Below are 15,036 nucleotides of genomic sequence, written 5' to 3'. Positions count from 1 at the left end.
AAATAAAACAAATCATTGGGTTCCGGTAGGCGTCGTGTTGTTTTTGTTCCCCACATAATGTGAATCAGTTAGTTTAGTCTCCCTAATCGCGAGTTAGAATAAAATCTGGATATATCCACTCTAAACCGGAAAATGACTTTGATCCCAGGCTAGTGTCACATTTGGGACACAGTCAGAGATTTATATCGTACTGTGTTGGTTGGTTGTATTGTTTTGGCGCTGCGTAACGCTGGCTGCCTGTTGCTACTGTTGTAACAAATCAATTTCCCCTCTGGGATTAATAAAGTATTTTCCATTCCATTCCGTTGACATTCTCTGGTATTCTATGTTTTTATTATTATTATTATTATTATTATTATTTATGGTATTAATGCTGTTTTGGGGTTGGGACAGATGGTGCTGAAAATCAATGGCATCTTTGAGGCACGGAGAGGGAAGAAGCGCATGAAGAGGGTGTCTCAGTCCACTGAGTCCAGCTCAGGGAGAGGTGAGGGTTCACACCTACACGGGCACACACACACACACACACACACACACACACACACACACACACACACACACACACACACACACACACACACACACACACACACACACAGTCACACACACACACGACAAGGCCATACGACGGACATCTGGTTAAGAGTGTGTAACTTCGCTCCAACACAGTGAGACATGTGAACATTGTGAACACCAGGTTAAAAGTGTGTAACTTCTGAGAGCTCTGGTGGCACAGTAGTAAAGTCCCTGCTCCCCAACACCACAGAGGTCGTGGGTTGGAATACACCGCGGTGCATGATCTGGCTTTGCCGGGCATCTATGCGGAAAAATTGCATACCATTGCATCCCTCCGGACCTTCCTCAGGCCTGAGGAAGGTCCGGAGGGACCGAAACGTTGCTTCATTAAATAAGACAATACTCATGTACCGAGCAAATACACAGTGTGCGGGCGTACCTTATTGCTTTCATTGATGTCCACTGGCCTACGGACCCTACGCCTGATTTCTAGGTGTGCGAAGGTTTTCTCCTACAGCCTTTCAATAATTGAAAGGCAACACAACAGACTAGACTAGAGTGACATACATTAGGATATTTGCTATTGTGAAATGGCATAAGTGTTATATAAAAATATAAAGATCGGTATCGGTATGTCTCAAAATCAAATGTTCGGAATCGGATCGGGAGCAAAGAAAACGTGATCGGGACATCCCTAATTATCAAGTTAAAAATTGTGTAACTTCACTGCAACTTAATAGTGAGACATGTGATGGTTGGCCTGATACACGTGTCTCTCCCCATAAAGGAACAATAGCCCAACATGTGTGTTCAATTATCTTGAGGGGTACGTTTACACGTTTGGGTCACTTGTGAGCGGCTGACCCATTTTTCTGAAATGGGATGGTTTTCTATAGACACTCATACAGTACCAAACAAAAATGTAGGAGGAATGAAGACAATTGAGAGCAAATACTTGAACTCAGATTGTGCTGTTGTCCTCATTTGCAGTAGTGGAAGAAGATTTGTTTAAAAGTAGCAACACAATGGTGTAGAAAAACTCAGTTGCAGGTGAAAGTCCCGTAAAAGTACAAAAGTATTGGCATCAAAATATAGACTACTTCACCCATTAAAACCCAGAAACCATCTGTGTAATTTTAGATATTTGTGTTGGCTATTCAAAAATAGCAGATCTACAAGCTCACAGCATGTCACTTTGTGCTTGAAAACTACTGATTTAGAAGGTATTTTTAGAATTATCATCAGAAAGGTCTTAATGGGGTGGCAATACAACAAAATAGAAACTACTAATGCAATAGTATTGGCGTCAAAATATACTTAAATTACCAAAGGTTAGCTTAAAAGATGTGTCAAAATATCTTTGACAGAAATCTCCATATTTCATCAAAAGTAGCAGATGCTCAAGCTCGAAACACGGTGCGAAGCGAGGCCTTCTGAGCTCGTAGATCTGCTACATTTATTGTTTTTTAATTTGAACCCCGAAAAGTAACAGTTTGGACATGTGAGGTTTCCTCCAGACGGAGACGATTGTGTTGAGTGAATGTTACTTTCCACCACTGCTCATTGTGCGGTGTCTCTGTGCTCTGTGTGTTTGATACAGTGACGGATGAGAACAGCGAATCAGAGAGCGACACGGAGGAGAAACAACAAGGTGAGAAACAACCCAAAATACACATTTGCATGCGTCGAACGAGAGTGGAGGAGGGAAACATAGATTTTGTGGTTTGCTTTGTTCATTGTCCTCAAGACAAGCCTGTGTTTGTGTGGGTAATGTGTCTGTGTATTACTATACTTGTGACTGAGGGCCAAGTGTAGTAGAATGCAGTTTAATAGACATTGTGAGGACCATTTAGCTGGTCCAAGTGGCGTAACAAGCCAACAGTGGGCCCCCGATGCGGGCTGGTCACCACAAGCCTATAGCCTCTGGGACCGCAGGCGTTTTGTTTAGAAAATAACGAAATAAAAAGCCTGGCTGAACGAGCCAGGAAGTCTGGTCTATAGGAGTGGGAGTGAACCTTGTATTTTGCTAACCAATAACAGTGCAGAGGGGCTCAATGTTTGTTTTACATCATCATGTTGTAATATGATAAGAGCGTCCCTCACGTCACACAGGTGTGAATCTATAGGCTACTATTGGATATTTGTAATGTTCAATTCAACACGTTTTATGTTGAAGTTGTACTATAGACCGATTCCGTTGCGGGTCTCATGGTCGCAGCCTACGTATTTCCTGTAGGCGGACTCGACGTAGCTGCAGGGATAAAACCCTCACCAGGCGCACTCTTCCACTACAGTGAACGGCAGAGTGACTGATGTTAGTTTGCCTCAAACTTTACTCCTTTACCTGCTTTTTTACTAACACTAACATTACAAAGATGCTCAGAACATCGAGATGAACCTGTGTAGTTTATGGCTGCTCCAACAGTAGTGGCAACATAAAAATAAAATAAAAACGGAATGTCTAATATCCACCGCGGTGGCGGAGACCAGAGCCATTGAGTAATGGTTGAGACGAATAAGTGAAAGATACATAACGCCAGTCTTACCCAATACCAAATATTTCTGTTTTATTAACACAAGGCTGCTGTACTTTATACCTCATACTTTAAATGCTTAGTATGAGGTATAAAATACAGCAGCCTTGTGTTCATAAAACAGAAAGATTGGGTATTGGGTAAGACTGAAATTATGTATCTTTCAGGATCCTTCACTGCTTTGTCTCAACCATTACTCAATGGCTCTGGTCTCAGCCACCACGGTGGATATTTTGACATTCCGTTTTTATTTATTTTTATGTTGCCACTACTGTTGGAGCAGTCATAAACTACACAGGTTCATCTCAATGTTCTGGGCATCTTTGTAATGTTAGTGTTAGTAAAAAAGCAGGTAAAGGAGTAAAGTTTGAGGCAAACTAACATCAGTCACTCTGCCGTTCACTGTAGTGGAAGAAGTGCGCCTGGTGAGGGTTTTACCCCCGCAGCTACGTCGAGTCCGCCTACAGGAAATACGTAGGCTGCGACCATGAGACCCGCAACGGAATCGGTCTATACTGGAAAGTAGCCAGGTAGCCTCTATACGTTATTACCCTCTGAGCTAGCGGCATGCAGCCACCCGGCTCCGACAATATTTCTATACATACAGTATATTGTATACTACTGTATACAGTATTATTTTATTTTACCAACGGCATCGTTTGGCCCCAAGCACGTTGTGAGCTTGTAGATTGGCTATTTTCTGAAGCACAAAACGACTTAATGTTTTAGTTCTAATGGATCTCTTCTCCAACAGTCCCTCCCTAACATTTTAGTGTAATTTGTATTTGTTTAGTTTGCTTAGTTTTTATTTCAGTTTTATTTAGTTTTCCTCAGTGAAAAAGGGTAGTCGAAGACCATTTTTCGTCATCTATCTATAAATGTCTCTGTATGTGTGTATATACGTCTGTAAGCCACGTAACTTGAGAACCGTCCATACTACCGACTTCAAATTCCACACCTCCACAGGGAGTGCAGTGCCTGGCCAATTTGTCACACCTGATCACCCCTAGATCTCCATATATGGAGCTGGCCTGTTCTGACATCATAAAGTAGGTAGTATCGTTGTAGCTTTAAGTCGGCAAAATTAACGTTTGTGTGTGTGTGTGTGTGTGTGCGTGTGTGTGTGTGTGTGTGTGTGTGTGTGTGCGTGTCTCAGCTCACAGCCAGCGGCTGGTGTCGGTGCAGTCCATGGGGCGTCAGACGGGTCGGTACCGCACCCTGGAGCGGGACCTCATGGAGCTGCAGGAGAGGAAGCTGTTTGAGTACTTCATCGTGGTAGCGCTGCACAAGACCAAGGCCGGGGTCCCATACCTCCCCGAGGTCACCCAGCAGTTCCCACTCAAAGTACGTACTGGGCCACACCACAGCACGCCGTTAACCCATTTAGACCTGAGGCCAATTCTTTTTTTAAACGCCTTCTAAATCAATTTTCGCTTTTCATTAAAAAAAATTGAACTTTTTGTTAATGCCCTACTTGATGATCATACACAAAAGCATCAAAAGTAGCAGATTTACAATCTCGCTGCATGTTACAGCTTGTAGATCTGCTGCTTTTGCTGTTTTGAACTGAACGTAACCAGTTTTGGACATATAGCGCTGCTCATAATGCATCACACATTTTGCCACTGGACAATAGGCTAATTTCACTACTTCTTAAAAGTATTTCTCCCACTCTAATTATTTTTGATTTTCTTTTGGGACTATTTACTCGCGACCCATACAAATTGGCTGATCACGTCCATAATCAAGAACAAGTGTCGAGACAATGAAATTTGAAGATGAAATCACAGTCAGATATTGTTCAGAATACATAAAATGGAGTGTGTCGTATATGAAATATGTATTATTCAGTTGTATTTGAAGTGTGCGTGTGCGCATGCGCATGTGTGTGCGCATGCGTGCATGTGTGTGTATTTGTTATCCAGGCAGACTAATAGACATTTGTATAATGAGATTCAGCCCGACAGATTGCTGAGGTGTCCAGGCTATTTATTTATAGGGTCTGATCGTGGGAAACGCTCCTTGCTGTAAACACCTCCTGTTTTGTGCTGCTGCTTTTAGACATCATTAGGATAAAGTGAATCAACTAAATCTAATGTTCTCTATTTGTCACCTAGCTGGAGAGAAGCTTTAAGTTCATGCGGGAAACGGAGGACCAGTTGAAGGTGATTCCTCAGTTTTGCTTCCCCGATGCCAAAGACTGGGCGCCTGTCGACAACTTCCCCAGGTACAGTCACGCCCATGTTTCCGTTTGGCTTTTTTGACGACATTGGTCACACAAAATCACACTTGTGTGAAGTGAGGGGCGCCCAACTGTGTCTGCCACACGATTGCAGATTCACTGCCACTATATGTTACGAGACATGAATGCAGTGTTTTATTGTATAAAAATAAACCAGTATGTATTTATATTGCCCACATGATGTCTCACATTGCAAATTAGTGCTCTAAGCAAACATTTAAAGTCCATAGACTTGGCTGGCAATAACATGCACTTTCAACATCCATGCATTGGACCGGCTAGCGCCCCTAAATAAATAAATAAATAAATCTAAAATAGCAGATGTACAAGCTCACAACACTGGCCCCGGCAATGTGTCAAAGTGTCCCTGAGCAAGACCTAACGTACTGCTCCCCCGTGAGAAGCACTCAGCTGAGTGAAGCTGAAAACTGAATTTCCGCTGTGAGATGAAATAGGTCTAATTATATTAACGTGTCATGTTGTGTGCTTGTACACACAGTTTTTTTGTTTTTTCACGTTTTTGAATAGGACTTAAATGGTTAAATGAAAATGTATGTGCATCTTTTGATTTGATTTAGTACATTTGAACTTATTATGTGTCAAAACATCCATAATCAGTCATCTAAATTGGAGCACACAGACACGTATACACATTAAAACCTGGGAACTGACCAGTAGAATCACATAATTGTACTGAGCAGCTCCACTGGAGCAGTTGGGGGTTCGGTATACCTATCTTGCTCAAGGGCACTTCAGCGGTGTTGGGGGAGGGGTAAGTGGTGGCCATTCACTTCCCCAGCCACATTTGTCTTGCCAGTAAGGGCAATCGGAAAGTATAGGGATGCAGCGATCAGATCGGATATCGGCCAGATATCTGCAGCCAAAAAAACGTAGATTGGATCGGACTGCAGCCAAAATTTGACCGATCAATGCTCTGATCCAAGCATTCCATTCCACCACACTTCTTATCCAGCAGATCCAGCATGCAGAGGCCAAGTGATCATAAGTGTTTGCTACGTAGTTGCAACAGCAGCTAGCCAGCAGGCAGCATGCGGCAGCAACACACAGCATAGAGAGACTTAAATGTGTGCTGTATCGGATCGTTATCGGTATCGGATATCGGTATCGAATCGATGATGTCATATCCGACATATCAGTATCGGATCAAAGAAGTGAAAGATGTCGATCGCTGCATCCCTAACCCAGGGGTTCTATAAAGGCCACCGCTGCCCCGAAATCGTGACTGGAGCCTCGATTGGGACGGTCTCACAGGAACACACCAAAAGTAGTGAAGTTGACATCCGTTGGTTAGCTTCATCCGCTAGACATCCTAATAACTACCCTACAAACAGCCTGTTTATACAGTAAGTATACACCTCGCAAATGACCTCATTAAACGTGCTGCTTTTACCCTACCTGTATATATGACACTGACAATGACGAATGATTATTACAAGGAGGGATTCCAGTGTCCTGTCGCAGCCCCTACACCTGGTTTACTTGATCCCGTCCTTGTAGGTTTGTTTGAAATTGGCTTTGGCTACCAGATACGGCCCGTTCAAGCCTCTCAAAGGAAACCATTGTTCCGGGAAAAGGATGATGTGTATCTTGAGAGGTGACAGGTAATAATTAGCTTGTGGTAAATGTTTGAAGGGTGAGCGACCAGCGGAATGCTGTTAGCACAACGCCAAAGCTAGTCCTCACACGCGCGCACTCCACGTGTACACACACACACACACACGCACACACATACACACACAGACACAAACACACACACACACACACACACACACACACACCAAACCGCTGAAGCGCCTGACACACTCCCCCGGTCGTCATAGGGCCGACACAAGGCCGACACTGGTCAATGAGCACCTGTCAGGTACAACTGAAGGGCCTTTGTGTGAATTACGTGCGCACTAATCCTGCCCTGGGGCCATGTCCTTTTCAAGCATGTGCTCATGGTTGGTTTTAAACAACACCTTGTAGGGCTGCGACTATCTGCGACCTAGTAGGGCTGCGTTTTAGGCCACGTGCAGTAGTAGAGCATACCTTTTGCCTTTTTTAACCTCTCCCATTTTCGAGGGGCGGTAGCCCTATATACACAGGCGCTAGCCCCTCCTATACACAGTTCAATGTTTGTTTTGTAAACGCCATTGACAATGATGGGAAAATGTACCTCATAATGTGCCATTTACGTCATATTGTCTCTTTATTGTTCATGGCATTTAATGTTTGTGTTTGCACCGTTTGTTTTACATCACCATTACATCACCTAATAAACATGAGCCCCTCACTTCACACGGGTGTGATTTTTTATCCGTACATACATACATACATACACACACCCTATTGACCTTATACCAACCTTGAAATGTACGTCATCAGGAACAGTGGTCCCTTATTGGCCGGTGGAGTACACCGACATACATACATACACATACCCAGCCGATCGCAGTACTTGCGCGCTCTGCTAGCGCAAGTACTGAACTGTTGCGCATCTAACCCCTAAGTCAGCTGGCCACATTCATGCCAGAATTGAGTGGTTTTCTGCATGCAGCCCACACTGCATGTGTTAGCAGATTTTGTATTTTTATGACTCACAACACTTTCCAATCTGTCTGAACTGTCTCCTTTCCTAGCGAGACGTTCTCGTTTGTGCTGACCGGCGAGGATGGAAGCAGGAGGTTTGGCTACTGCCGACGTTTACTGGTAGGCTGTCAATAATGTCCTCCACTGCTGTGTGTCCAAATAAAACGGGACGTTCCCTCTCTGATGATTCATATATTATGAGACCTTAAGGGTTTACAACCCTATTCAATCACTTTTATGCTTTTGCTTTGTGCGGTGTATCTAAGTTGTTAAGATGTCGCTATTACGCTAACAAATGTGTATATTTACTTTTATTTTGTATTTTACGTGCCATATTCAGATTCTTTAGCTGCACCTTAAAGGAGCATTTCACCTGTTTTCAACCTTATCTTCATATAATTGGTAATAATCAACATTAGCGAGGACCAGGACAGGGAATTGTTTCATGAAGCCAATGGCCGCTGTGCCTCCTCAGTCCCTCAAAAAGATAAGCCCTAATTAGGCCAAAGTGACCTTCATACCTCAACCACACCTGCACATGCTCCAGCTGATTTCACCATTTTTCTCTTCTGCCTTTTCACTGCCAATACAACCTTTGAGTATTTAGTGTGGGCCGTGGCGTCTAGTGATATGTGTGTGTTGTCTTTCTGTGTGCTTCACAGCCCAGCGGGAAGGGCCGCAGGCTTCCTGAAGTATACTGCATCGTTAGCAGACTGGGTTGCTTCGACCTCTTCTCTAAGGTACACACACACACACACACACCCACGTGCGTGCACACGCACACGCATGCACACACACACACACACACACACACACACACACACACACACACATATGCCGGTGCCTTTAGAAAACAGAGAGAGAAAGCAGCAAAGATCCACTGAGGACCGTTGCTCATCACCCTAAAAAGGACTTCTATCAATTGCACACCCCATGAAGCCTTGAATTCATGGATTTTGTTTGTTTGTTTGTTTGTTTTTGCCACAATTCCTAAGAAAATAATTTGATGAACAACAGAGTCTCCTACTGACCACCCACCAGGTTATCAAATTATTATCATTCATGGGGGGGTGTAATTGATAGAAAATAAGATTTATTTGGGGTCCCCGATTCGATTCCTGAGCTTGTTGGAGCTTTGCTGCATGTCACTCCCTGACTCTCTGTTTCCTGTCTCTGTACACTGTGGAGTGTGGACTATCAATACATGCATGAAGAACAGTCTGAAAACCCCTTATCTCCATATTATTCTAACATTGTTTTTTTTGTTTTTTTCATAAATTAACGCCCCGGTTGATCATATACTACACAGTGTCACAAAAAAGCATAAGTTCTTAATTGATCCACAAGCTCCAAACGTTATGCTACTTTTGCTAGGGCCCGAGTACTGCAAAGATTGCAAAGATTAAATTTCAGTAATTAGTAAACCGTGGTGGCACCACCCCCCTCCCCCCAACACGCACACACGCACGCTCACACACGCATGCATGCACACACCACATAAAGCTATACCCAGTGGGACCACCCTATGCAGCCATGATGAGTGCGTTCCCTCAGAGCGGGAGTCATGGCTCCACATGTGAAGTGCAGCTGATGTGGTGGTGGCTGCATGGGAACACGCTCCCTGTAATGACTCTGCCTGATTTACACACGTGTCAATGTGTGCTGCTATGTATGTACAGTATGTGCATCTGTAGTCTACATGTGTAAACACTCACATAGCCTGGGCCGTGGCTCAGCGGTCCAGGCACCTTGGCTGGTAATGCAGTCGGGTAGTGTGCCGCGGGTTCGACTCTCGATCCCGACGGCCTTTACTGCATGTCACCCCCCCCATCTATCTCCCCATTTCCTGTCCCTCCATTAAAAATAAAAATAAAGGTGAAAGCAAAAAAAACACTAGGGTTTGGGTGACGATACGAATACATCGTCAATCGCGAATATACGAATCCAATCGCCGAATATTTTTATTAGGCGATTTTTCGGGACGATTTAGCCCAATTAACCTGTAAAGTGTGAGCAACATGTGAATCAGTTTGGGCCAGCAAGCGGCCGGGTGGAAATCCCCTCCTCCCGTTATAACGGTATGCTCCCACAGTCCCCGCACTCAGCAGTCAGCAGCATCGGGGAACGGCACTTACGGCAGCCGCCTGCCAGAGTAAAGGCTGGGAGCCGAGGGAGGCTGTAGCCTACATGTTGTTTAAGCTCCGGAGTCCAGACCCATGCAGTTTAATAATATACAGTCACAACAGAATGCACACTGCTGTCTCGTGTCTCATCACAATCCCAATGCGCCACCCGTGAAGTCGGGGGGGAAAAAATTAAAAACAGGCTGCTAGTGTTAGTATAGGCTTATAGCTTAGCGTGTAGCTACTGATTCAACACACTGAACTTCATCTCCGCCTGTAATCCAAGTTATTTTTTTATTGACAACGTGAACAAACCCCGACACCAGCGCTGCAAAAATAGACAGATCTACAAGCTCTCAACGTGTAGCGAACGGTGCTGCAGAAACAGGCAGGACGCGTTGAGAGCCTGTGGATCAGCAGCAGCATGTGGGCGCCCCTCTGAGCCTCCGACGCCGGTGCGGGGAGGCAAGACTTCTCCACTGTATAGGCTCGGGGATCATTCGTTAGCTTAGCGTGTAGCCCCTACTGGTGCAACCCACTGATTGAACTTCATCTCCACCTAAAAAATAGACAGATCTACAAGCTCTCAACGCGTAGCGAACGGCACTGCAAAAACAGGCAGGACGCGATGCCTTGAGAGCCTGTGGATCAGCCCGGCCGCAGCAGCTTGTGGGCTCCGCTCCGAGCCTCCGATGGACCGGTGCGGGGAGGCAAGGGAGCAAGTTACCCTGGCTGCGCTGCAGAAACAGACTGATCTACAAGCTCTCAATGCCTAGCGAACGGAGCGGCAAAAACAGGCAGGACGCGGCGCCTTGAGAGCTTGTAGATCTGGCTTTTTTGCGACCTGCAGTGAGCTGTTCTCACTTTACTTTTATGACACGAATACATCGTCAATCGCCGATTTTTGGTCAGACGATTGGCGATTGAAAAAAATTGGCATATCGCCCAACCGCCCATACATGGGCTATGCAGTGTATTGTATATTGAAGTGTAGTCGTTTGTTTGTTTGTGTGTGTGGATGGATGGATTGAATACTTTTAACAGGAAAATTACAGTTCAATACAAGGTCTGCTAAGACCAAGAAAGCACTATGCATTGTTTCCATTGTGGTCCTTCATAATCAATTAATCTGATAATAATATCACACCAATTTACCCCTTGAAGCAAATATACTTTGTTGAACAAGGAATCGTGAAAAAAAAAAAGTTGAGTGAAGTGAAAAGTGTGAACATTTTCGATATTTGGAAAGTTTGCCCAAATATAGGATCACACAGCAGGCTAATGTTGTATGGATGTTTCAGATCCTGGACGAGGTGGAGAAGAGGAGGGCCATCTCTCCTGCCCTGGTGCAGCCCTTCATGAGGGGCATCATGGAGGCTCCGTTCCCCGCTCCGGGGAGAACCATCACGGTCAAGAACTTCCTGCCTGGCTCCGGGACGGAGGTGAGAAGAACAAAACGTATTGTCAGGAGGCCATTTCATCCACAAGAAAAATCTGTGCAAATATCTTCTAAATCTTGACTATTTTCTTGAAAAAGCTATGTTTTTCTATGTCAGTCGTTCTCAAACACTTTCATGTCACTTTTCACGATTCTTCAAAAATAGCAGACCTACAAGCTCGTAGCGCGCCACTCGGTGGCGCACTATGAGCTTGTAGATCTGCTATTTTTCAATATCTAAAGCATTACATAATGCAACACCAAAAGGGGTTCCCGCCCAAAATGGGTTTAACACAGGAGATATCTAATTAATCCATGTGTGTCTCCAGGTGATAGAGTTGTGTCGGCCGTCTGACTCTCGTCTGGAGCACGTGGACTTTGAGTGTCTGTTCTCCTCTCTGAGTCTGCGTCTGCTCCTGAGGGTGTTCGCCTCCTTGCTGCTGGAGCGGAGAGTCATCTTCACTGCCGACAAACTCAGGTACGTTTCAAAACCACTGTCCGTTCGGTTTATCTGTACATAACTCCCCTGTTTTTACTCCCAATTTATTCCCAATTTCAGTGTCACTAGTGCTGAGCAATGCTTTGTCACTATAAGCAGGCAGTAGGTGCCCATACCCGAGGCGGGGTTGGTTGAAAGGGTCTCTAAACTACCTCCCCCCTGGTCAGCCTGATGGAGGGGAAAGGAACTGGTCGAAATAACGTGTTCCTTCCACGCGCTACGTCCGGCCGGGGAAACTCACCCCTGTCAGGTGAAAAGAAGCAGCTTGGACTCCTCATGCATAGAAGGAAGCAGGAGGTCAGTCCGCTGCCCCCCCCCCCCCCCCCAGGTTGGCAGAGGAAGTGTAGCGCCCTGGATTACATTAGATAATTGACACTGGGTGAAACAATTGGGTTGCAAAATCGTGGGATAAAAATTATATGACCTGTCCCCTCTGATACATGTGGATGTAATGATGCGTGTGGAGGAACACTCTGTTCCTCCCAGTTCCACATGCTCAATAGGCACCCTGGCCCAAAGCAACCTGTAGTAGTTGCTTGTGCGGTGACTCCCTGCCCGGCTTCCCACGGGTAATTGTGTTTGCTGGAACACCCGGGCCAACCCTGGTCTCCGTTGTGGTGGGAAGGAATTTTTTTATCGCTTTGAACCATGGCGACCCCATTTTGGGGCATGACATTTGAGTATTTATCACATAAAAGTTGTTTCAGACGGGGAGCGGGTGACGTAGGCGTTCTCACCTGGATCAGCGAAGCGTCTGCTCACGAGGGCCGTGGAACGCGCAGCAGGGGGGGAAAAGCGCACCACAAACCAGGTCTAGTTGCCCGTGGGCACTTGCACAAATGAACATGCGACAATTTCACGGGACCACACTTGCTTGCATCAATGCCCCTAAACTTCTCTGCACATCCAAAATTATCACCCGCCTCTCATTGAAATTTAATTACCAAGGCGCGCCAGTCGCTTCACGCCTGAAAAGGCCTCAATGGTCATGGAAATAGGGAATTAAGGTGCATTCCTCTCACATCCACATCTATAAACCATAGTAAACTATAAAGGGCCAGGGTCGCAGACATTAATTTCTTTATTCTCAACTATGTGTTCAGAAACTGATTTGTGCTGTATGCTATGTTGGTTGGAGGCTGTGGTTCATGATTACGTCCGTACGGCTTAGCCGAAGGTCTTCTAGTTCTTCCAGTACAACAGGCAGACAGATAGACACACGTTTGACTATTGGAGGAGATGGAGCGTGTATTAAAGGAAGGAATGCTGTTGTGTTATACAGTATCCCAGGGAACAATCATTTCTTTCTCTGGAAAGTTGTCACAGATGCCAGAGAGAGCGAGAGCGAGAGATGAAATTAGGGCCTTTTTCGGAGCCTGCTCCAGAGCTGACATGTGTGCGCGTGGGCTGACGGCATCGCACCCACGCGACGCACTGAAAACTTTTAAACTCTCTACGCTGGTATTAATTACCACAGTCAGGGGCAGGAAGTGTAATTTGATGATCTTTCTTTCATTTATTTACTACCGAGGAGGCGCACCTGGTTCAGCTCGCAGCCTCTGCGGAAACGGTTATTGCATCCCGATTTAGAAAAAACACCACCCATCTTGATTTGAGTTAATAAGGCCCATTTATACTTTGTCGTACGGCAGTGTCACGTGGAAAATAGCCTTTGTGTGAGTGGTGTGAGCTTGTAGCGCCTAGCCTAGCCTATAGCCTATATCTAAAGGTTAAAATGTATAATTTAGGGGCGTCCGCTGGCCTAGTGGTCCAGGCCCATGCCACATATAGGCTCTGGCCTGACAGTGAGTCGTGTGTCCGAGTCCCGTTCATGACGACCTTTGCTGCGTGTCTCTCCTCTTCTCTCACTCCCTCTTTCCTGTTTGTCTTCACTGTAACTATCAATAAAGGCACAAAAGCCAAAAAATAATAATAATAATAATTTATATTCATCTTTACCTGGTATCCTATAGCAGTGGGTTTTCAACCCTTTCATATAAGGACCATTATTTATTTGCCATTTGAGCCACAGACCACCATGAGATTTAGCCTCTCAGACCCAATACTATTTTGTTGTCGTTTGATAAGACCTTTTTACCGTTGGATAAGATAACAATTATTCTGCATTCTCTAATTGTGTAGACTTATAGTAAAATAAGTAACGTAGAAGTGTAACAATTCAACTCACGAGAGCAAAACCTTTTACACGCTCAAGAGTTTAAAGATCTATATATTTGGTTACCAAGTCTTCCATTATTTAGCAGGTGACCACCTGGAACCCCCACAAGGACCAGTGGTGGTCTCCGGACCACTGGTGAAAACCACTATCCTATAGTTTATATAACCTACTGTAGTTTCAATTGACTCAATTTAGAGTTTAAACAACCAATAACCTACAGTATAGCATCAGTCTAAATGTTAGACTGATGCTAGGGTCTCGGTTTACCTGTGATCTAATTACTGAGGCATTATGTCTATGTATTTGATGTCTATGTATTTTACTGTTTACCTTGTAAATCGGCTCTGGAAAAGAGCATCTGCTAAAGGCCTATTGTAAATTGTAGCTTGTCTATTTTCGGCAATTTAGAAAACGCATGAATTATGCTTTTCTCTCAGAACACATTTTTTGTCTCTGATCTCCCTTGTGTTTCTATTTACCCCTGTTGAAAAAGCTGATTCCGAAAACATTTTCTTTCTTTTTTTTCTCTCGACTGAAGCATATCAACAGATTGTGCAGAGTGGCTGCACATTCTCCAACCGTGGAGTGGAAACTTGGCCTCTCCAATCACGTTTTGAATGAATTAACTGAAACCAGGCGCACACACGGGAGGCATTAAGTTAACGGTGTGGGGCGAGTGTGTTTGCCGCAGCTATATACTTTTTATAAGTGTTACATCACGTGCCTTTTAAAAAGATGCCTGTAGACATTCTTCTGCACAGTGAGCCCTGCTTTCCAAGAGCAAAGCAGACGCAAATTAATTGTTCTCATAATGTTCCAAGATTTGGTAATGGGTGGGATGCATGGACCTCGACTGTTGTCGAGGAATCTTTTACCGCCATCTTGTGGTGTAACATGGGAATGCATTTGGATT

At 44.8% G+C, this 15,036-nt stretch overlaps 1 protein-coding gene across 1 annotated transcript in view; it reads left to right on the top strand.

Annotated features, from left to right (window-relative positions):
- The window catches only part of LOC310857715 (DENN domain-containing protein 2A), a 65,498-nt gene that overhangs the window by 39,908 nt on the left and 10,554 nt on the right, over positions 1–15,036 (top strand). The window contains 8 exon segments of the mRNA XM_083763542.1: positions 394–487; positions 2,117–2,167; positions 4,207–4,394; positions 5,168–5,277; positions 7,935–8,004; positions 8,547–8,624; positions 11,309–11,449; positions 11,775–11,923. Of these exon segments, the coding sequence (XP_083619668.1) occupies positions 394–487; positions 2,117–2,167; positions 4,207–4,394; positions 5,168–5,277; positions 7,935–8,004; positions 8,547–8,624; positions 11,309–11,449; positions 11,775–11,923 (881 nt within the window).

Source organism: Protomyctophum parallelum (assembly GCF_964188405.1).
Source record: "Protomyctophum parallelum genome assembly, chromosome: 4".
NCBI classification, from domain to species: domain Eukaryota; kingdom Metazoa; phylum Chordata; class Actinopteri; order Myctophiformes; family Myctophidae; genus Protomyctophum; species Protomyctophum parallelum.
This window is presented reverse-complemented; position numbering and strand designations above follow the sequence as displayed.